Source organism: Electrona antarctica (assembly GCF_951216825.1).
Source record: "Electrona antarctica genome assembly, chromosome: 21".
Lineage (NCBI taxonomy): Eukaryota > Metazoa > Chordata > Actinopteri > Myctophiformes > Myctophidae > Electrona > Electrona antarctica.
This window is the reverse complement of record NC_136802.1, coordinates 38679210-38702018: the sequence shown is the minus strand read 5'-3', so window position 1 is coordinate 38702018 and position 22809 is coordinate 38679210. Positions and strand designations below refer to the sequence as shown.

Sequence of the window (22809 nt, the reverse complement as noted above, 5' to 3'; positions counted from 1 at the left end):
AAGGCGGTTAAAAAAAAAAAAGCGGTGACGATGACGATACTGTGGAGGCGAGGAATACTTCGTATGTGCATTATTTTTCGCAACGTACGTCCTATACGCGATATATATATATATATATATTAAAAAAAAAAGAAAAAAGATTAAACAAACAAATAATAGGCTTCATGTACGCCATTTTGGAAATGACTTCCTACTTCCGGGGCTCTTCCGACTTTCTTCACCGCTGTGTTTACCGCTGATACTAATTAAGGCTCTGTTTCCGTTTAGTGTACGGTGGTAATCAAACTTTTTTAATTTCAAGAAGAACCCCCCCCCCCCCCGGGGCCATAACTGTGAGTGTACAAATGGAACCAAATGGACCCTTATACTCTCAGAGTTACACACCTGTACGGGGGCCATTAGGAACCCACTCAAGGACACTTTGAGACCCACTGGTGTAGCGGAGTGTTACCAGTGAGCCAACATGACACAATAGCAGCACCCTGACTCTGTTTGACCAGAATGGAACGGCCTTAATTAGGGCTCGGAAGTACAGTAGGAAGAGTTATTTCCAAAATGGCGTATATGTGCGTAGAGCCTACCGAAAGAGAGACAGAGGAAAAAAACAAAACGGTTATGGAATAGAGGAATGGAAACCTCTACTGTACATAAGGAAATTCAGTTGTTGCTTTTTTTTCTCTTTTTTTCCCCCTCTTTTTTTTTCATGTTTCATGATTGGCTGGTGCCTCAGTACAGCGACCCCCACCCTCCTCCAATTTTTTGTTTTAAGTTTTGTTTACTTTTTCGCGACTCTTTCTCTCCTGTTTTTGTTTTTGTTTTCACGTTGGGAGGGGAAAGGGGGGACACAGGAGTGTTTCTCCGGGGAGGTGATTTGAGCATTGGCATAGTGTTTCTATTTATCAAGACTTTTTTTTTGCTTTCAATAGAGCTATTGCAATAAAAATGTGTTCATGTACGACCGTCGCCTCAGCTCTCCTTTATTGGTGCGCGTGTGTGTGTGTGCGTGTGTGTGTGTGTGTGTGTGTGTGTGTGTGTGTGTGTGTGTGTGTGTGTGTGTGTGTGTGTGTGTGTGTGTGTGTGTGTGTGTGTGTGTGTGTGTGTGTGTGTGTGTGTGTGTGTGTGTGTGTAAAAATGCTCCGATTCCAATTCTTGGGGTCACGATTCGATTCAATACATAGGATTTCATCACAATCTACTCCAGCCAACTGAAGTGACTATACTACAGTAACTTGAAAATGACTGAAGACATGATGTTTACTGTGATTAGGGTAAGCTTATATTTCATATCACAAACTCCATGTAGTGAAAACTCCTGTAACTGTAACCAGAAAAATATATATATTTTGGAAATTATGAATCGATTTTGAATCGTTCATAACGGGAATCGCGATTCTAATTCGAATCGATTTTTTTGACACCCCTACGTGTGTGTGTGTGTGTGTGTGTGTGTGTGTGTAATTCAAACACCAAGACTTTTCAAAAAATGGTAAGATAGCAGATGTAGGCCTACAAGCTCGCAGCGCAGCACGATGTGACACTGTGAGCTTGTAGGCAGGGCTGGACTGGCCACAGGGCATACCGGGCATTTTCCCGGTGGGCCGCGACCGTAGGGGGCCGCCATGATTTTTAAAAAAGAAATCGCCACCAGGTAGCGCCCCCCCTGACCCCCCCGGCGGTGCAGTGCAGGGGTGGGGCCACATAATATTATGTTGCTTAGGGCCACTACTGTTTGTATCATTTATGTTGTTCTGTAAAAGTGGTGGTATTAGGGCTTGTTTGTGTGTGTGCCTCGACGGAGTGGGTGGTAGAGTTTCTGCTATCTGCGCGCTGGTTGTGGTGGGCCGGTCTGGGCCAAATTCACGCGAAAATGCCCGGGCCGAATTTTTGTCCCAGTCCAGCCCTGCTTGTAGGTCTATATCTGCTACCCCCCCCCCCCCCCCCCCCAGGACCCCCATACCTTAGAACGAGCGGCTTACTGTATAACACCTGTGACCGACTCCAGGGGCCAATGTACTTTGACACACTGACTCTTCTTCGAAATGTCGCTTCTCAGAAGTTCAACATAGGCCGTTGGATCGAAGCCAAAATAACTTCCACCGCGGAGCTCATGTGATGTACTGCGTGATATGTACCATGTCAATTATTGGTTTGGTTTCTGCTTCCCGGATTTACTTGCGTCAAAGATGCAATTGTCAGGACTTGAATAGGTCGCCCTTTGTTGAACTTGTGTGGTATATGGAAAAATGGTTTGAGTAAAAACATAGCTATATTTTTGGTATATATAGGTGCTCCATAGCACGAGGAATAATTTTAATATCTATCAGGGGTATTTAAAGTTAACATTTAACCTCAAATTCTGTTTTACGTGTATATTTTCCCTTTTTTCCCCCAGACATTGATCAGATTTTTAGATCTGCATTATTCAATCTAAATTCTTGTTTCAAGTCTGTGATCTGAATTCACGCCAATCCATCTACATGTGACAAGTGACACAGATCCATACATGCGTTGTGAGCTTGTAGATCGGCAATTGTTGTTGCCTTGTCTTCCCTGACTTTAAACCTTGTGTCCATATTCTGGGGTGAACATATACAGTAAAAATATGTTTTGTAGAGGGGGGGAAATTCAGGGCTATATAGACCCTGGGGGAATCTGGTCAACCAAATACATGGAGATCTCCATTGACTGAGCAAATGGAAATGAGTGATTGAATGTGTGATAGTTTGAATGACACTATACAAACAATTTAGCCAGTTAACCTGGATATGTTGAGGCTTGATTCGGTTTCGTGAAAGCAATGCCACACTATAGTTACTATGGAAACTAATTCTGTTGATTTTGCCTGCTCCGGACCAGGCTAACAGCCAGGTTCAACCTAATCCTGATGTCTTTACTGTTCATTAAGCAGTCAATCTGATCACAAACCAATGCTTTTCTCCACACTTATTCAATTATTATGGGTATATGTTGCCTTATTTTTATTAGTCTGCATTAAAACATCATACACTGTAGGTACACATTGCATTAAAGGACAAATTTAAGCCCTATATACAAAATCAAAGAACCAAAATATATAGGCTGCACAACCTCATCATGACAGCTTGTGAGCTTGTAGATCAGCTACTTTTGATGAATGTTCCCCCAGAATTTGTTTGCTGTGGTACAAGTTGTTAAGAAGAATCAAATACATCCCCTTATTTTTTGTATTTATTTTTTTGTAAAAGTGAAAACATTACTAAATGTTACCATTACTCATTGTTATACAACATATTGCCATTGTAACATTTCACCCACCAACGGCCAAGAAGTGCATCGCTCCAAGCCAGGATTGAACCCATATGGTTCACCAGTCTGGGCAACAACCCCCTTCCCCAAAGGTAGCTCCCTCAGAGGAGGGAGTTATGGCCAGATATCACGATGCTACAATATTATTATCCTTGCGATATTAAGGATTCTGTTACATTTATTATGACTATTTCAATATGACGTTTTAAGTTAAGAGTAGTGGCAAAATGTATATATTTTTGGGGTAGTTAATCATTCAGTCTATCCACTATTGAGAGTATCTTCTCTTCTTTTATTACAGTCAGCAGTATTTCTTTTAGAAGCTTAAGTCCTTGTATCAGTAAGTCTGGAATAGATTAGTGGAACGGAATAAACCAGGCTGCAGTACGGACCAGGATTTAACAAGCCTGGTTTTGGCTTAAATCCTTGATTAGTTAATCCAGGTTTCGTGAAACAGGCCCCAGGTTGTCAACCCAAAGTCCAACAAAACATTCTAAAGTCCACATCGCAGTCATGGGAGCTGGAATCGGCTGAGCTCATGCACGTACACAAAATTAATACATAATGTGGAAAAATGATGACCCGTTTCTAACATCTTCCCCCTTGCATGATCGAATAAGGCCGAAGAAATGCTTGAAACATCATGATCCAAAACAACATACAGTGAGTGAGTGCACCTGACAGGCTGTTCTGTGGAATGTGCGTAAAGTATGTCTCATTGTGTTAACTATTTGGAATGCTGCACAATCAGCACAATTCAGGGTCACTCAGACATCACCCAGTGTGTTTACAAAGAGAGCGGTCACAATTAAAGGTACAAGCTGTGTGTGTGTGTGTGTGTGTGTGTGTGTGTGTGTGTGTGTGTGTGTGTGTGTGTGTGTGTGTGTGTGTGTGTGTGTGTGTGTGTGTGTGTGTGTGTGTGTGTGTGTGTGTGTGTGTGTGTGTGTGTGTGTGTGTGTGTGTGTGTGACACTACCATCTACCTAAATCTATCTACAGCTTTGATCATGTGTCGTACCCTTATACCCTACATTATAGTTTTCCATGCACATTGTCATTTCCACAAAGATGTTTTTACACTATTGTACTTGTGTGTTGTGTACATGTAAGCCTACATACAAGAACATAGCATAATAGAGGGTATGTGCATGCATATAGTGAATGGCAGATCGAGTGGCAAATCGAGTGGCAAAGTGAATGACAAAGGGAATTTAAAGTTGTTTAAAGTAATTTCATGCAATCAAATAGGACTTTTCTGTTTGGATGTATGGGCTGTCAAGGCCAGAAAGTAGTGTTTTGCCACTCAGTAGGCTTTCCCACAAAACTTCTAGGTATGATGATGATGTCACGCGCATACCCTCTATTGAGACCGTAGATCGCAGATTACTATGAAAACCACTCCAGACCGGTTCGCACTGCAGCCATTTTGGAACACAGACCAGGTTTTCCTCCGAGGTGGAAAGCCTGGTGCCGCGAGGCTAGGCCGGATCACACCAGTTAATTCAGAATAGAAACCAGGATCTCCCCCATTACTTCCCACCAGTATTTTAGTTGGCCGGTAGACGGTACTGCGTTTATAGTACCAGGCCAAGACTACATTAACCCATTTAGGCCAGATTTCTGAAATAAATATTTTCACTTTTTTTCAAAAATAGCAGACCTACAAGCTCGTAGCGCGCCACTCGGTGGCGCGCTACGAGCTTGTAGATCTGCTATTTTTCAATAGCTAAATTATAACATAATGTTTAAAACGCCAAAAGGGGTTCCCGCCCAAAATGGGTTAACCATCTTTGTTTATACCATATAGCTGTCGCCGCAAAGCAAAGTCCTGACGTCGCACATTTTATACTCTGTCGTCGACTCGTCCGACGGCGTCCTACGCCGAAAATAGTCGAGCTAGACGTACAAGCTTGTACAAAACCATTCGGGAGCCGAATAGTTACAAAGTCCTGGACTGGGAGGACTCTCGAGTGCGGGAGAGTCCAGTCTCCCAGACCAGTCCTCCGGTCTCCCGACAGTCCAGTCCTGGACCAGAAGGACTCAGAGTCCAGGCTCCCAGGCCAGTCCTCCGGTCTCCCGACAGTCCGACAGTCCAGTCCTGGACCAGAAGGACTCAGAGTCCAGTCTCCCAGTCCAGTCCTCCGGTCTCCCGCCAGTCCTCCAGTGTCCGGTCCAGTCCTGGACTCTCCAGTCCTGGACTAGAAGGAAAGACTCTCCAGTCCTGGACCAGAAGGACTCTACAGTCCTGGACTCTCGAGTCCTGGACCAGAAGGAAGGACTCTCCAGTCCTGGACCAGAAGGACTCTCCAGTCCTGGACCAGAAGGACTCTCCAGTCCTGGACCAGAAGGACTCTCCAGTCCTGGACCAGAAGGACTCTCCAGTCCTGGACTCTCGAGTCCTGGACCAGAAGGACTCTCCAGTCCTGGACCAGAAGGACTCTCCAGTCCTGGACTCTCCAGTCCTGGACCAGAAGGACTCTCCAGTCCTGGACACTCGAGTCCTGGACCAGAAGGACTCTCCAGTCCTGGACTCTCGAGTCCTGGACCAGAAGGACTCTCCAGTCCTGGACCAGAAGGACTCTCCAGTCCTGGACCAGAAGGACTCTCCAGTCCTGGACTCTCGAGTCCTGGACCAGAAGGACGTACTCTCCAGTCCTGGACCAGAAGAACTCTCCAGTCCTGGACTCTCGAGTCCTGGACCAGAAGGAAGGACTCTCGAGTCCTGGACCAGAAAGACTCTCCAGTCCTGGACTCTCGAGTCCTGGACCAGAAGGAAGGACTCTCCAGTCCTGGACCAGAAGAACTCTCCAGTCCTGGACTCTCGAGTCCTGGACCAGAAGGAAAGACTCTCCAGTCCTGGACCAGAAGAACTCTCCAGTCCTGGACTCTCGAGTCCTGGACCAGAAGGAAAGACTCTCCAGTCCTGGACCAGAAGAACTCTCCAGTGCGGGAGAGTCCAGTCTCCCGCCAGTCCTCCAGTCTCCGGTCCAGTAAATACAAATAAAAATAACACATTTGAACCACCCACCACACCCAGTAGAACCACTCTGTTCAAAGGAGCATGACGCCAGGTAAGCGCCTATTTGGGTGTCTGGCTGTGGTGACGTTGAAGGGGCCAGCCTGAGAGGGGTCACGTCATCCTAGGAAAGACCTTGGGAGACTCGTGGTGGTGCTGATGATTCTATTGACACAGACCTCTTCATCAAGTATCAGGAGGTATGGTGGGTGCTGTGAATTCACAAATGTGAGTGACGTGCGACGTGCGTCCAGTGTGTTTGCTGGTGCTCTTGAGTGTCCATTTGTAGCAGAGTAGCTTAATTCCACCGTGGTACCTCTGGGTGGGTTTTTGGATCTCTGCGGGGGGCATTTCAACACCAACATGTGACCCGCAGCGTTTCGTTACTGATGGAGCGACCAGTAAGGATGCACACTGCTGCTAGTGTGTGTGTGTGTGTGTGTGTGTGTGTGTGTGTGTGTGTGTGTGTGTGTGTGTGTGTGTGTGTGTGTGTGTGTGTGTGTGTGTGTGTGTGTGTGTGTGTGTGTGTGTGTGTGTGTGTGTGTGTGTGTGTGTGTGTGTGTGTGTGTGTGTGTGTGTGTGTGTGTGACACTACCATCTACCTAAATCTATCTACAGCTTTGATCATGTGTCGTACCCTTATACCCTACATTTCCACAAAGATGTTTTTTACACTATTGTACATGTGTGTTGTGTACATGTAGGCCTACATGCAAGAACATAGCATAATTGAGACCGTAGATCGCAGATTACTATGAAAACCGTTCCAGACCAGCGATTTTGGAACACAGACCAGGTTTTCCTCCGAGGTGGAAAGCCTGGTGACGCGAGGCTAGGCCGGATCACACCGGTTAATTCAGAATAGAAACCAGGATCTCCCCCATACTTCCCACCAGTATTTTAGTTGGAGGGTAGACGGTACTGCGTTTATACCCAGGCCAAGACTACATTAACCATCTTTGTTTATACCATAATTGTCACCGCAAAGCAAAGTCCTGACGTCGCACATTTTATACTCTGTCGTCGACTCGTCCGACGGCGTCCTACGCCGAAAATAGTCGAGCTAGTACAAGCTTGTACAAAACCATTCGGGAGCCGAATAGTTACAAAGTCCTGGACCGGGAGGACTCTCCAGTGCGGGAGAGTCCAGTCTCCCAGACCAGTCCTCCGGTCTCCCGACAGTCCTCCAGTCCAGTCCTGGACCAGAAGGACTCAGAGTCCAGTCTCCCAGGCCAGTCCTCCGGTCTCCCGACAGTCCTCCTGTCCAGTCCTGGACCAGAAGGACTCAGAGTCCAGTCTCCCAGTCCAGTCCTCCGGTCTCCCGCCAGTCCTCCAGTGTCCGGTCCAGTCCTGGACTCTCCAGTCCTGGACTAGAAGGAAAGACTCTCCAGTCCTGGACCAGAAGGACTCTCCAGTCCTGGACTCTCGAGTCCTGGACCAGAAGGAAGGACTCTCCAGTCCTGGACCAGAAGGAAGGACTCTCCAGTCCTGGACCAGAAGGACTCTCCAGTCCTGGACCAGAAGGACTCTCCAGTCCTGGACTCTCCAGTCCTGGACCAGAAGGACTCTCCAGTCCTGGACTCTCCATTCCTGGACCAGAAGGACTCTCCAGTCCTGGACCAGAAGGACTCTCCAGTCCTGGACTCTCCAGTCCTGGACCAGAAGGACTCTCCAGTCCTGGACTCTCCAGTCCTGGACTCTCCAGTCCTGGACCAGAAGGACTCTCCAGTCCTGGACTCTCCAGTCGCCAGGACTCTCCAGTCCTGGACTCTCGAGTCCTGGACCAGAAGGAAGGACTCTCCAGTCCTGGACCAGAAGGACTCTCCAGTGCGGGAGAGTCCAGTCTCCCGCCAGTCCTCCAGTCTCCGGTCCAGTAAATACAAATAAAAATAACACATTTGAACCACCCACCACACCCAGTAGAACCACTCTGTTCAAAGGAGCATGACGCCAGGTAAGCGCCTATTTGGGTGTCTGGCTGTGGTGACGTTGAAGGGGCCAGCCTGAGAGGTGTCACGTCATCCTAGGAAAGACCTTGGGAGATGATGATGAGATGAGATATACTTTATTGTCCCACGAGGGGAAATTTGTCTTGGGCAAAAGTGCAGTAGTACATGACGCTTTTTAAAACAGACAGACAATACACAGTAGACAATACACAATAGCAGCAATGTACAAGTACAGTATCACAAGAGTATCACAAGAACGGTGCAAAATTGCAATGCGTGGTGGTGCTGATGATTCTATTGACACAGACCTCTTCATCAAGTATCAGGAGGTATGGTGGGTGCTGTGAATTCACAAATGTGAGTGACGTGCGACGTGCGTCCAGTGTGTTTGCTGGCGCTCTTGAGTGTCCATTTGTAGCAGAGTAGCTTCATTCCACGTGGTCCCTCTGGTGTGGGTTTTTTGGATCTTGGCGGGGTGCATTTCAACACCAACAGGCAACATGTGACCCGCAGCGTTTCGTTACTGATGGAGCGACCAGTAGGGATGCACACTGCTGCTAGTGTTTCAAAACAACACTGTGTGTGTGTGTGTGCGTGTGTGTGTGTGTGGGTGTGGGTGTGTGGGTGGGGGGGAGGGTGCAATGTTCACAGCTTTTCCACTATTAACTCAGCTATTAGCATCTTCGTCAGAGAGTGTATCCAAAATCCATGTCGGCTTGTTGACCCTGATATCTCTCTCTCTCACACACACACACACACACACACGCACACACACGCACACGCACACACACACACTATTGGGTGTGCGTCAGTGGTTCACCTATCTATGTCTCATTGCTCAGCATCACTCTGTGGGAGGCCTGACGCCACTCTACTTCAAAAACATAATGGATCTGCATGATGCTTAACCACTTAACAACCCTGTAAAGTTGAGCGGGATCGCCCTGCAGGGACCTGTACTGTACTCACTACTCGGCCCTCTCCATTTTTCACCCTACACCAAATTTCTTTGCCGAACATAGCCAATCCACTATAGAGGGTATGCGCGTGACATCATCATCAAACCCGGAAGTCATGCAGGAATGCCTACTGAGTGGCAAAAAAACTACTTTCTGGCCTTGACAGCCCATACATCCACACAGAAAAGTCCTACCTGATTGCATTAAACGACATTAAACAATGTTAAACTCACTTTGCATGTTGCTTTGCCTCTCGATGTGCCATTCACATTAAGCATGCGCATACCCTCTATAGCTCAGTGGTCGGCAACCGTTTTGATGCGAAGGGCCGTGTTTTTCTTTTCTTGATAGTCGGTGTGCCATATCAACATTAAGCCTAATTTATGACACCAAATCAAAATACAAATATTTCCAACATATTTTGATTGTCCATAGGCTATACATGACAACCGTTATTTGTTCTTCTGCGATATTTTCTTTCACATCGGGACATTGTAATGATCATTGGATAACACACCTACTGTATATCCCTGACGACTCTCTCCCCAATCAGAGTTCAGAGTTTGAATGAATGTAGATTGTGTGCAGGATACAATTTGCATACAGATTTGAGGGGACTTGATTTAATTCACTACATTTTAAGAGAAACATTTTCTTTCTCACACTTATGTCAGTGTGCCAGTGATCACCCTCCCCTGTGGCCTGTGCCAATGTTGGCACCCGTGCCTAAGGTTGCCTATACCCCATAAGCTCTTGTGGGCTTGAAGCTCGGTTGTTTTCTTGGCTATACTTCCTAATTACGGAGCAGAGTTTTGTTCTGTCTACTTGACTACTTTCCGGATGCACTGTACATACAGACAGAGGAAGTCTTATCTAATTGTATTAAATGAAGTCAAAGTCACCAATATTGAAGCTGTAGGGAAAGCTTGAAATATCTTCTTTCTATCTGCAAAGTGTTTGTTTAATTTAAAAAAAATCCACCGTAGACATGCTATGAGCTACTTTATGTCAAGAAATTCCTTCCAGGTTATTGTTTTCTGTTAAGTGTTGGAGTTTGGAAGCGCTTGATTTCAGTAAAGCAACGTCCTGCTGCCTCCTGCATTATGTGTTAATTCAAAACAGGTGGTATCTATGCAGGGCCGTTGAGTGATTATCCAACAAACGCTTTCAGTATTGATGCAGATAATCAAATGAATCGATCTCATCCATCCGTTATAAAAATAAATATTGATAATTAAATACAATAATCAGTTCATAATTCATCCCCTGTTTTGGTCATTCCATTGTAGCCTACATACTGTAAAAACTGTTCAAAAAGGCATGTCGGGCGCGCTACGAGCTTGTAGGTCTGCTATTTTTTTTTAAATGACTGACGACTGACATAAACATAGCTTTTTCAGAAAACTGTCAGGATGTAGAAGATTTAGAATCTGATCTCAGGTCAAAATTGGTTAATCAAAAATGTAATGGATGGATGGAATAATGGCTTAGAAAATAATATAAAACAAATTGCAGCCACACACCGAGTGCATAATGGGATTCTGACTAATCATTCCGACTTGCAATGTAATGACTGACTCTACCGTTTAGTGGTTTTCAACCTCTTCAGGCCACCCAAAATAATCATATATATTTGAGTTGAGGCATTACATTTTGTTTGACAGGTAAATATTATATATATTAGGTAAATACTGTTAAAATGGCCGATCTACAAGCTCACTACGCCTCACATCGGCTCGTGTTGGGAGGCGTTGTAGATTAGCTATTTTCACAATTTTTACCAAGTTTCTATATAGTTTGTTGATTACTTTTGATGCAGTAATGGTCCCTTTCATGTCCTTTCTTTCTTTTTTCTTCTGCTTTTCTTTAGGTCTTAAAAGTCCTTCAATTCAACACTCTACTGTCATATGGGGACCCCCTGTGGTTCCCCCATAGGTTATATGGGGAGTCGGGACCCCCTGTGATCTCATCGGACTAACTTCTAGCCGGTGAAATAATAGTGACATTAAATTGTTCCTCATTTTGCTGGGGAGTGGGGACCCCTTTGAACTCCCTAAACTAAAGCACCTAAAGGGGGGGGGGGGGGGGGGGGTCTAAACACAGTGGTTCCCAAAGTGGGGTCCGGGGGTCCTTGATGGGAGTTACAGGGGGTCCCCAGCTAAATGATAGTTTGGAACCAAATGGACCCTTATGGGTCTGTAACTCTGAGAGTATACAAATGGACACTCAAGAGTTAAATTAACATTGATTTTACAATATAAATTGGGGGGTCCCAGAGATAGAAATGCCATTAAATGGGGGTCCGTAGACTGATTCATGTCAAAACTGGGGGTCCTTGAAATTAAATGGGTTAAATGAGGATCACTGCTAGGGCCGTAAACATCTCCTCTTATGGGGGGTCCGCGGGCTAATTAGTGTCAATTGGGTGGTCCTTGGGAACCACTGGTTTAGATTAATGGCGAGCCATCTAACTCGGTCATGATGCTGTTTTCCTCACAAAGGTGGCAGCTCTCCCTCTGGTGGTCCATTTAAAGAATTGTATATTACTGTTGAGTATTACTGCATAGCAGGCCTGCAATGCACTGGCAGAGACTCAGAGTATTACATATTTGCAACCTAAAAAGTTGCCGGCCAACCTAGTGTTTTGTAGCAAGCTCTTATCACTTTAGTATCCATTGCAGTTTGTGGTGTTTGGTGCCGACTTCTCATTTCCCGTAGACTCAAGCTGGTGTCAATTACTTTAAAGCGGGAGTTGAAGACACCTGCTTTAACCCATTCAGGACGGGAACCCCATGCATTATGTTATGCTTTAGCTATTGAAAAATAGCAGATCTACAAGCTCATAGTGCGGCACCGAGTGCAGCGCTACGAGCTTGTAGATCTGCTATTTTTGAAAAATCGTGAAAATGAGGCGCAGATTTGGAATATTGTTTTAGAGCGAACGTTTTTAACTCAAATCTTTGCTTCTGGGGGGTCCCTGGAACAACATATTTTCAGATGGGGGTCGGAGGCCAAATACATATAATTCTTGGGGTCCTTGACATGAAATAGCAGAGAACCACTGATTTAGAAACAGGTTTTTCAGAAAACTGTCATGATTTAGAAGACATTCTGTAGAATCGAGCTCAGGTCAAAATGGATTAAAGTAATTGCATCTAATTTAACCTTTAATCTTGCCACAGAGCTTAAACATCATGATTAAAAGGCTCTCCTCTTCCTCAAGCATAGCTTCACATGACAACGCTTTGGACATAGTATTTATTTCAGTCTTTAAAAGTTTATAACAACTTCTGGATAACATAACATGGAAAAAACTAAAACGAAACAAACGGCAAAACAAAAATAAAAACAAGATTTTCCGTTTTTTTTTTTCTTTTTTGAAAATTAATACACATTTATTTTCTTGATCGCACACACCCCAGGTTGACAACAATAACAATTGTAATTCATAAAAGCAGTTTTTTGAAAAACAAAAACAAAAACCTCACAGGGAACATACATTAATCTCCCTCCCCCCTCGGCAGCTCACGAAGACTTATACAGTACATGGAAAAGTTATGAACGTAACGCCAGGAACCACAAAGAAACCGGATTGAAATGTAGCGTAGGGGACCTCAATACCGCCCCCTACAGGAATAAGTGTGAACACTTTAGACTGGTGGTTACAGTGTGTACAAATTAATACACAATAGTGCTGGAAATGGATTGGAAGTCGGGGTGCGAATCAGGGAGCTTGTGGTGACGCCACCCCCCCCCCGCCCTAAAATCAAGGCACCACCCCCCGCCCCCCCCCCTCCTTTTAATCATAGCAAAGCCCAGCACCGAGAAATGTTCTAAAACAAAACAAATCTAAATATTGGGGTCCCTCTCCTCAAGGAATTAAGGTTTTCAACTATAACCCTCGTCTCGCTTGAATAATCACATTCCCCGAAATTGAAAAGCTTCTCTAAAAAGCTTATAGATTTGTTTTTATTATTATTCAGCTCAACAATGATTATTGCTAGAATATTGAATACAAAAAGGTTTAAGTGATTGATGTTGTAAATATCATACAATAATGTTACGTCTCAGGGTAAAAAAAAGAACATGTCTCTGTATGTGCTCAGTAGTTAACGTGTGTGTGTTTCATTGTCAATGTAAATCAATGACCTATCTCCCCCTGCAGCCAAATAGCTTCTAAAACCATTTTTCCTCTTTTTCCCCCAAATATATATTTTATTTTATATTTATATAAAATACTGTTTCATTCATAGAAAGCCTTACTTTGTACAATATCTGAGTGAAGGAGTGTGGGTGATTGAATACGTGTGTGTGTGTACTGTGTGTGTGTGTGTGTGTGTGTGTGTGTGTGTGTGTGTGTGCGCGTAAGTGTGTGTGTGCGCGTAAGTGTGCATGCACGCGTGTGCACGAATAAGTGAGCGAGCAAGCTAAAAAGAAAACCCAGAAAACTTTCTTTTTTTTATAACAAATAAGCTGTTACCGATGACCTAATACACTAAAAAAAAAAAGGTGTTTTACACAATATACACATTTCATTACTTACAAAGAGAGAGAGAGAGAGAGAGAGGCCTATCATTTGAAGACTCGGTCTACAGCAGGGTTAGTACCACCGAATAAAACGTCAAGAAATAAAATAAGTGACAGAATAACGAAGCTTGATTTTATACTTTGCTCTACGGCGGTCCCGCACGCTGAAAATAGCCGCGCGACGCACCGTGAGCTCGTAGGTATTCTGTTTTTGGCACGCGACACCGACTCATATAAGGGGCAGTGTCCAAAGAAAGTGTTCTCTAAAAGTTACACTTTCAGAGGTGGGCGCCACCAGTCAATTGATCCTCCCGATTGTGTCTTAACAAAGCCTGTAATTTACAAGCCGACCGCCAGTCGTCACACGAGAACTCCCTGTTTACGTTCATTCAGCTAAGCTATTTGTGCTAACGACGCCGCGGTTGGACCGCAACGTTCGAACGTTGTGGACACTGGGGCGTCAATAAATGCAGAGTGCGAGCGCCCTCTAGAGATGATTTCCAAAACGCTTATCCGCTGGGGAAAAAAAATCTGTTTTTCTATGGACACGGCCCCTGATGTATAGGCTTGACGGAGAAAGTGAGAGAAAAACCAAACAAAAACAAGAGTTTGTGAATTAAGATCCTATAAAAAAAAAGAGAGAGAGAGCGAGAGAGGCAGTCTTACTAAGGGAAGCTCATCGTCAGTGCATCTCTTTTTCTTGGATGTTTCCGAAGTCAAAGTGCCGATTTGGTAACCGTGGAGACCATCCACTCCTTAGTAAAAATGAAACAAAGAAAAACGGGGGGGGGGGGACTAAAAAATAAGAAGGGGAAACAACACCCAAAGGGAGCACTCCTCTCTAGAAATGCACCACATTATTTTTTCTCGCACCCTAGCGCAGGGGTTCTCAACCCGTGGGTCGCGACCCCTCGGGGGGTCGCCAAATTATTTTAGGGGGTCCCCAAAATATTTTCAAAAAAAAAAAAAGATTTTTTCGGGGGTCCCCGGCCAAAAACGTTGAGAACCCCTGACCTAGCGCATCAAAATCAAATCTCAAGGAGATAATTCTCTACCGGGAGAGAAGAATAGAAAGAATGGAGGAGAACAAAAAACATTAACTTTTTGTTGTCCCGTCCATCATGGCACCATTTTTGTGTGGTTATTTCTTTACTTGTTTTTCTCATTTGTGAGGTACTTCTTTTTAGAAAAAGAAAAAAAGACGACTAAAATATAAAGATTCACCAACGTCAGTTTTGTCTTGTGTTTTCTTTTTTGTGTGCTGTGTCGCACAGTAGCACCATTAAATTCAGTTGTTTTCTTTTTTGTCTTTTTTTGCCTTTTTTTCTCTTTTTTTTTGTCACGTTTCCTGAAGACACCGTCGGAATTCCAACACATCACGACACGTGTGCCGTCGGCTCCTCCTCCTTCTCCCCCTATCATCCAATGATCTCTTGTCGTTGTTGTTGTTGGTGGGCTTGGCGGTCGTCCCCGGCAACGTTATAGCTTGGCTTTGCGTTGCCGTGCCGCTACGTTCTCTTCATGCAGACGACGCAGCGACTGACGCGCGTCCTCAGGTTGCCTGCTTTCAGCGTCTCCGACTGGGGTCTCCTGTACGGGGGGTGTCAGAGGGGAAAAGGTTTCATTTTTAACACACCATATAATGTTCCTATTTTGATCATAAGACCCAATGGGCCGCTGATACTAATGAAAACTCTGTTCCATGACTCTTCCTACTTCCGGGCCCCTTTGGTACTTCCTTCACAGGTGCTACCAATGATGCTAATGAAGGCTCTGTTCCATTCTGGTCAAACAGAGTCAGGGTGCTGCTATTGTGCATGTTGGCTCACTGGTAACACTCTGCTACACCAGTGGGTCTCAAAGTGTCCTAGAGTGGGTTCCAAATGGCCCTGTACGGGTCTGTAACTCTGAGAGCGTACAAATGGACCCTTACGGGTCCAGACTCTATGCTCTGAGTTATGGGGGTCCTTGAAATTAAACATTTTGAGAACCACTGCACACTAAATGGAACAGAGCCGTAATTAGTGTCATTGGTAACACCTGCAGGAAGTAGGGAAGTGGTCCGGAAGTAGGAGGAGTTATTCTGTGTGCCTAGAGAGCCCATTACTGAAGTAGGAGGAGTTATTCTGTGTGCCTAGAGAGCCCATTACTGAAGTAGGAGGAGTTATTCTGTGTGCCTAGAGAGCCCATTACTGAAGTAGGAGGAGTTATTCTGTGTGCCTAGAGAGCCCATTACTGAAGTAGGAGGAGTTATTCTGTGTGCCTAGAGAGCCCATTACTGAAGTAGGAGGAGTTATTCTGTGTGCCTAGAGAGCCCATTACTGAAGTAGGAGGAGTTATTCTGTGTGCCTAGAGAGCCCATTACTGAAGTAGGAGGAGTTATTCTGTGTGCCTAGAGAGCCCATTACTGAAGTAGGAGGAGTTATTCTGTGTGCCTAGAGAGCCCATTACTGAAGTAGGAGGAGTTATTCTGTGTGCCTAGAGAGCCCATTACTGAAGTAGGAGGAGTTATTCTGTGTGCCTAGAGAGCCCATTACTGAAGTAGGAGGAGTTATTCTGTGTGCCTAGAGAGCCCATTACTGAAGTAGGAGGAGTTATTCTGTGTGCCTAGAGAGCCCATTACTGAAGTAGGAGGAGTTATTCTGTGTGCCTAGAGAGCCCATTACTGAAGTAGGAGGAGTTATTCTGTGTGCCTAGAGAGCCCATTACTGAAGTAGGAGGAGTTATTCTGTGTGCCTAGAGAGCCCATTACTGAAGTAGGAGGAGTTATTCTGTGTGCCTAGAGAGCCCATTACTGAAGTAGGAGGAGTTATTCTGTGTGCCTAGAGAGCCCATTACTGAAGTAGGAGGAGTTATTCTGTGTGCCTAGAGAGCCCATTACTGAAGTAGGAGGAGTTATTCTGTGTGCCTAGAGAGCCCATTACTGAATTCCAACCAAAGTCTCCAGGTTTTCTTCAGAATATGTATGACACTTATTTACTACCACACTATGGCAGGGGTTCTCAACCCGTGGGTCGCGACCCCTCGGGGGGTCGCCAAATTATTTTAGGGGGTCCCCAAATTATAAAAAAAATAGCAGACCTACAAGCTCGTAGCGCGCCACTCGGTGGCGCGCTATGAGCTTGTAGATCTGCTATTTTTAAATAGCTAAATTATAACAATGCTTAAAACACCAAAATGGTTTAAGGTTATTGTAGCAGTCAATTTATATTGGGGGTCGGGAGGGGGCGGGGTGGGGGTCCCGAGACGTTGCCAAAGCATTTCCGGGGGTCCCCGGCCAAAAACGTTGAGAACCCCTGCACTATGGCACAGTAGTAGTCCAACTACTAGAACTAGTGCTTCTCAAATGTTTTATTTGCAAGGACTCGGGACGGCCCTTAACTCTGGGAGTGTACTGGAACCAAATGGACCCTTTGAACAAACACTCTCAGAGTTACAGACCTGTTATCATCATTCAGGGCTAAGCGCTTTGTTTCCGGTAATTTTTGTCCACTCATTTTAGAATTAGAATTAAAATAAACAAATAAATAAGGTAATTATTTTATGACTTTTAAAGTGCTGCTGGTTAGCTTAACCTGTAATAATACATCATAAATAAATTGTCACTTAAATGTATGCTTTGAATTAATAATCTAATTCTGCAAAGTGACTCTGTGGAGACTTTGGGCTCCATTTTCGTCACCCCTTATCCCTAAACTTCTTTGCCTTTTTTTACTATTTTGCTAAACATTTTAGAATAGTTAAAATGGCCAGTCTACAAGCTCAGAACGTGTCTAGCTGAACTATTCAAAAATGTTTTTCAAAATAGTAAAAAAAAAGGCAAAGAAATTTAGGGATGAAAATGGAGCCCTTTCTCTGTTTGGATCAAGGAACATGGTCGGTCTCCCTACCTGAACATCTCGTTTTGGTCTACGGTGGCCAGCCAGAAGCTGTAGGAGTTGCCGTAGTAGTTACACGTCCCCCTGCCGTGGCACTCGATGAACGGAGCACTTCGGAACTCCTCCAGACACGAGCCGGGAGAGGCCAGAGCCTGGCCCGAGCCCTCCGCGCCCGCACTGGTGTGCTGTCAGGAGAACAACGAACATGGGGTTAGACCGGTGTGGGGCTCAAAGACATGTGTGTGTGTGTGTGTGTGTGTGCGTGTGCATGTGCGTGCATGTGCGTACCATCATGAAGGAGTATCCTATCCACAGGGCCTCCCAGTAGGGGGGACAAGCGGGAATCTGAATGGTCTGGCTGTGGACCGCAATGACCATGGCTGGAGCCTCACAAACTGCACACCTAGACAGACACGTACACATTAACATAACTTATAGTTGTTGTGTGGAAATAATATAAAAAGTCCCCCCTCCCCCTTCTGTTTAGCCTAGAACTTGAGGTCTAGCCTCTAGAACTTGGGGTCATGTGATCAGTGACATCACGTTGGCGAACTCTGCAGGCTAAAAAGTACACCGGCGTCACATTCCCCTTTAATAGAATGAATGAATTAATACCAGGCCGGGGGATATGTTCAATATATAGCATTTAATCGACCCCTCAATCCCTCCCCTTCCATATCTATCCTTCAACCACCTCTCATCTGGCGCTCTCTCCTACCTGCCGATGAAGGGCTTGATGGCCTCTCCGCTGATGGGAGCCATGGCCATGGGCATGGGCTCGGGGGTGGACAGCCAGTAGGAGTAGTCGTTGCGCGAGGCGAAGTTGCACACGTTGTTGATGTTGCAGAACATGAAGGGCATGGTGCTGAACCGACGCAGGCAGCTGCCCGCCGTTCCTGACAACGTCAGAGAGAGAGAGAGAGAAAAATAAGCAGTGTTGATTAATCATTAACTCATTCTCCGCCACCAGGGGGTGCCAAAAGGCTCAGACCGCCAACATATATATTATTTTTTATTTTATTTTTAAGATAAAAAAAAAAATTAAACTTTAGCTGTTGAAAAATAGCAGATCAGCTATTTTTTTTAATCGTGAAAACGTGTGCAAATCTTTGTATATATTCTTTCACAGCGAATGTTTTTTTTAACTCAAATTGCTTCTGGGTGGGTCCCTGGAAAAACATATTTTCATATGGGGGTCGGCGGCCAATTACTGTATATATTTCTTGGGTCCTTCACATGAAACAGTTTGAGAACCACTGACATAGAAATATATTTTTTTTTTCTTCAGAAAACATTTTTTATTTTAGAAGACATTTTGTATAATCTGGTCTCAGGTCTCGATGAGTTTAACCCATTTTGGGCGGGAACCCCTTATGGTGTTAGCATTATGTTATGCTTTAGCCATTGAAAAATAGCAGATCTACAAGCTCACAAGCTTGTACAGTAGGTCTGCTATTTTTGAAAAATCGAAGAACGACTGACACAGAAACATAGCTTTTTCAGAAAACTGTCAGGATGTAGAAGACATTTTGTATAATCTGGTCTCAGGTCTCGATGAGTTTAATGCCACCTACCCAAGTCCTGTCCGTGTGCTCGCTCGTTGCCCTGCACGTAGAGCAGGGAGTATCCGTCGTAGATGAGGCTGGTCCCGTCGGGGCAGAACGGGACGTCCGACCCCTGGCTGTGTCTGGTGATGAGGAAGCCGTGGGCCGTGGACGCCGTGCCCGGGAGACCCGGGGGACCCTGGAGACCGTCTGAACCGGGCGGCCCGGGGTAGCCACGCTGGCCTGCATGGAAGATGAGAGAGAGGTTATGCCGATGGTTCTTCAACCAGTGGTCCCGGGGACCAACTCAGTGGTCCTTGAGGGGGGTTCCAGGTGGTCCCCGGCTAAATGATGGAGAGTTGGTAACCAAATGTGTGTGTGTGTGTGGGGTGTGTTAGGCTGCTCAACAGTGGCGGCGGTGGCTCAGGGGTAGAGTGGCTGGATGGTAACCGCAAGGTTGCCAGTTCAAACCCGGGCTCCCCCCAGAGTTAGTGTCGAAGTGTCCTTGAGCAAGACACTGAACCCCTACTTGCTCCTGATGTGCTGGTTGGTGCCTTGCCATCGGTGTATGAATGTGTGTGTGAATGGGTGAATTGATGCACAATCTACATAAAGCGCCTTGGATAAAGGCGCTATATAAATGCACCATTTACCATTTATTTTATTTAACAGTGACACTTTAGGTCACACAGCGGTATCCGGTATTGCTATATAACTACTTTTTTATGTTTATGATGTATTGCCAATGCTTTTTGTTCTTGCTTAATGTAAGTCGCTCTGGATTAAGAGCGACTGCTAAATGCCTAAATTGTAAATTGTTGCTGTTTTTTACAGGGTGCATACTTAGTTTAGACTAGTCATTGGTGCATACTTAGTTTAGACTAGTCATTGGTTAGACATGGGTTAAGGTTAGATTTAGGTGTGCTGCCCCGTGGGAGGTTAGGTTCAGGGTGAGGGTTTGAGATAGGTTGTAGTTGTAGGACTAATGACTGGTCTAACCAAATGACTAGTCTAAACCAAAAACTGTCTAAACTAAGTACTGCACCCGTTTTGACTCTAAACGGACATATGTTGGCGTACACACGGCCAGTTATCGGAGCAGTTGCGCACCGCTCAAAAAATCTATAGTACACCTGCTTGGCCTGGCACGTTTTTACTCTGTTTGTACTGAATGCTCCTGATCCAGACTTGTTGGATCGGTGCGTCGTCAACACACCTGTGGATCCAGCGGGTCCAGAGTCTCCCTTCCTGCCGGGGGGTCCGCTGAATCCTGGGGGTCCCTCCGGACCTGGGTCTCCGTTGCTGCCTCCTGGACCTATAGGATCAGAGAACCCAGAGTGAGTGGACGGACGGAAGGAACATTCTGCCGTGTACAGTATGTCTCCGAACGATTGTTATCTGTGCGTTAGGGCATTCACTTCTAGTCATTTTTACTAGTTGCCTAGTTGCCTAGTTTACTAGTCGACTAGTAAACTATTTTTTATTTTATTTTTTTTGGAAATAAAGATTTGTACATTTAAAAACTGTGTACATTGGTGACTAACTCTAATCTACCTGATCTTGAGGCCTACACAATCGGGAAAATAAATAAATAAATAACATTTTTTTTTCTAGCCAACTAGTACCAACAAGGTCGACTAGTGGATTTACTAGTCGACTAGTAAACTAGTCGACTAGTAAACTAGTCAACTAGTTGCTTAAAGCCCTACTGTGCGTTTGGTGTGACTTTTATTTCACTCCACACTGATATCAGTGCCGTCGCTGATTTAGGCCTGATCTCAAACCTGAACAAATTCTTCTAAATCCTCCAGTTTTCTGAAATAAATATTTTCACGATTTTTCAAAAATAGCAGACCTACAAGCTCGTAGATCTGCTATTTTTCAATAGCTAAATTATAACGTAATAAAGGGGTTCCCGCCCAAAATGGGTTAAGGGTTCCCTCCGAGGGTCACCAACCTGGAAGGCCCTCGCGCCCAGGACCGCCCGGACCGCCTCTGCCGCCGGGGAGACCCGGTTGACCCGGGGATCCCCTCTCTCCCTTCACCACGATGGGGGCGGCAGCAACACCGGGGTCACCGGGAGCACCTGCACGTCAAAGACAACAGAAAGAAAGTGTTAAAGGAAATAATTAAAACTGGTTGGAATAACGTGTTCCTTCCACGCGCTACGTCCAACCAGGGAAACTCCCCCCTGTCAGGTGTAAAGGAGCAACTTGGACACTCATGCATGAAGGAAGCATGAGTTCAAGTCCGTTGCTCTCCCCAGGTTGGCGGAGGGTGTGTAGAGCCCAGGATCACATTAAATAATTGACACAGGGGTGAAAAATGGGTTACAAAATCGTGGGATAAAAATTATATATATATTAAAAATAATAATAATAATTAAGTATATTTTTTACTTTAATAATATTTAGTGTGTTGTGTGTGTATGTTCCGTAAAACACAAACATCTTTATTAGTATGGGTTGGCTACCATAGAAATTAACCAATGTAACCATTAAATGGTTTAGGAATGTAACTTCCAACTTCATGCTGATGCTAGATAAGAGCATCAACTAACAGTGCAATATCTAAAATGCAACGACACAGATTTCATCGCAAACGTTGACCATTCATTCGTGAAATGGATATTGTGGCGTACCCATATGTCCGACATCTCCAGGATCACCGTGTTGACCAGGAGAACCAGGCACTCCAGAGTCTCCCTTTTGCCCTGAAACACACACACGCGCACACACACACACACACACACACACACACACACACACACACACACACACACACACACACACACACACACACACACACACACACACACACACCACATGGGAAGGTTACCCTGAAACTCCTCCACAGGTGACCGATATGCTGCATTAACCACATGAACCCTAGAGCCTAGAAGCGTCCCCCATTCGGGGGCAAATGTGTGGCGAAGCTGATTATAGCACTACTGCTGCTACTATACAATTACAATATTAATATTAATAATAGTCACACAAATAACTGCGCTTAACAATTGAGTTTTGTTTTGTTTGTTTTTTTTAACACTGGAACGTTACAATTTGTATTTCTGTTTGCCTTTTAGGCTTCGTGATCACAAATTGCACAGGGCAGATATGACCCGTAACTTAAATATACAACGAAATCTGACGCATTTGATTGCATTTGATTTTTTACATTTTTGTCTTTCCAAAAACTGTACAAAATAGCGGAAATAGTTGATCTACAAGCTTACAACACGTGACATGTAGATCGCTATTTCTGCTATTTTTGAAAAATGTTTAAGATCTTTTTTTGAGTAAGGCATAGCCAATACGAGGCGTCCTGCCTAGTGCCTACTGCTAATTCCAATGTCCGCAATCGTATATCGAAGATGAAAATTTTTCATACGGGGCATTGAAATGGGAACTTTGGACATTGATATTGGGAACCAACTGACCTGGGAATCCGGGAACACCAGGCAGGCCGCCGTCTCCCTTCAGACCTGAAGGACCAGGAGTTCCAGCGCCCCCCTATAGCAGTCACATAGACACAGGGTCAGATCTTGACTTACCGTCACAGTGTATTGCATTGTTTTTATGCACAAAAAAATGCTATTTAAAGATGTAGTGCCACCATTTTTGTATTTTTCCAGTTTTGCATGTGTCTATGA

The 22809-nt window shown here is 44.9% G+C and overlaps 1 protein-coding gene across 1 annotated transcript in view; it reads right to left on the bottom strand.

Annotated features, from left to right (window-relative positions):
- Window positions 1-12452: 12452 nt before the first annotated feature.
- Window positions 12453-22809, bottom strand: part of col4a5 (collagen, type IV, alpha 5 (Alport syndrome)) — an 87134-nt gene continuing 76777 nt past the window's right edge. Inside the window, exons 42-50 of the mRNA XM_079491002.1 lie at window positions 22597-22669; window positions 21799-21870; window positions 21115-21243; window positions 20374-20472; window positions 19188-19400; window positions 18332-18509; window positions 17902-18016; window positions 17626-17798; window positions 12453-15325 (exon numbers count right to left, since the gene is read on the bottom strand). Coding sequence (XP_079347128.1) covers window positions 15244-15325; window positions 17626-17798; window positions 17902-18016; window positions 18332-18509; window positions 19188-19400; window positions 20374-20472; window positions 21115-21243; window positions 21799-21870; window positions 22597-22669 — 1134 coding nt within the window. The 3' untranslated portion in view covers window positions 12453-15243. The remainder of the gene's footprint in view (window positions 15326-17625; window positions 17799-17901; window positions 18017-18331; window positions 18510-19187; window positions 19401-20373; window positions 20473-21114; window positions 21244-21798; window positions 21871-22596; window positions 22670-22809) is intronic.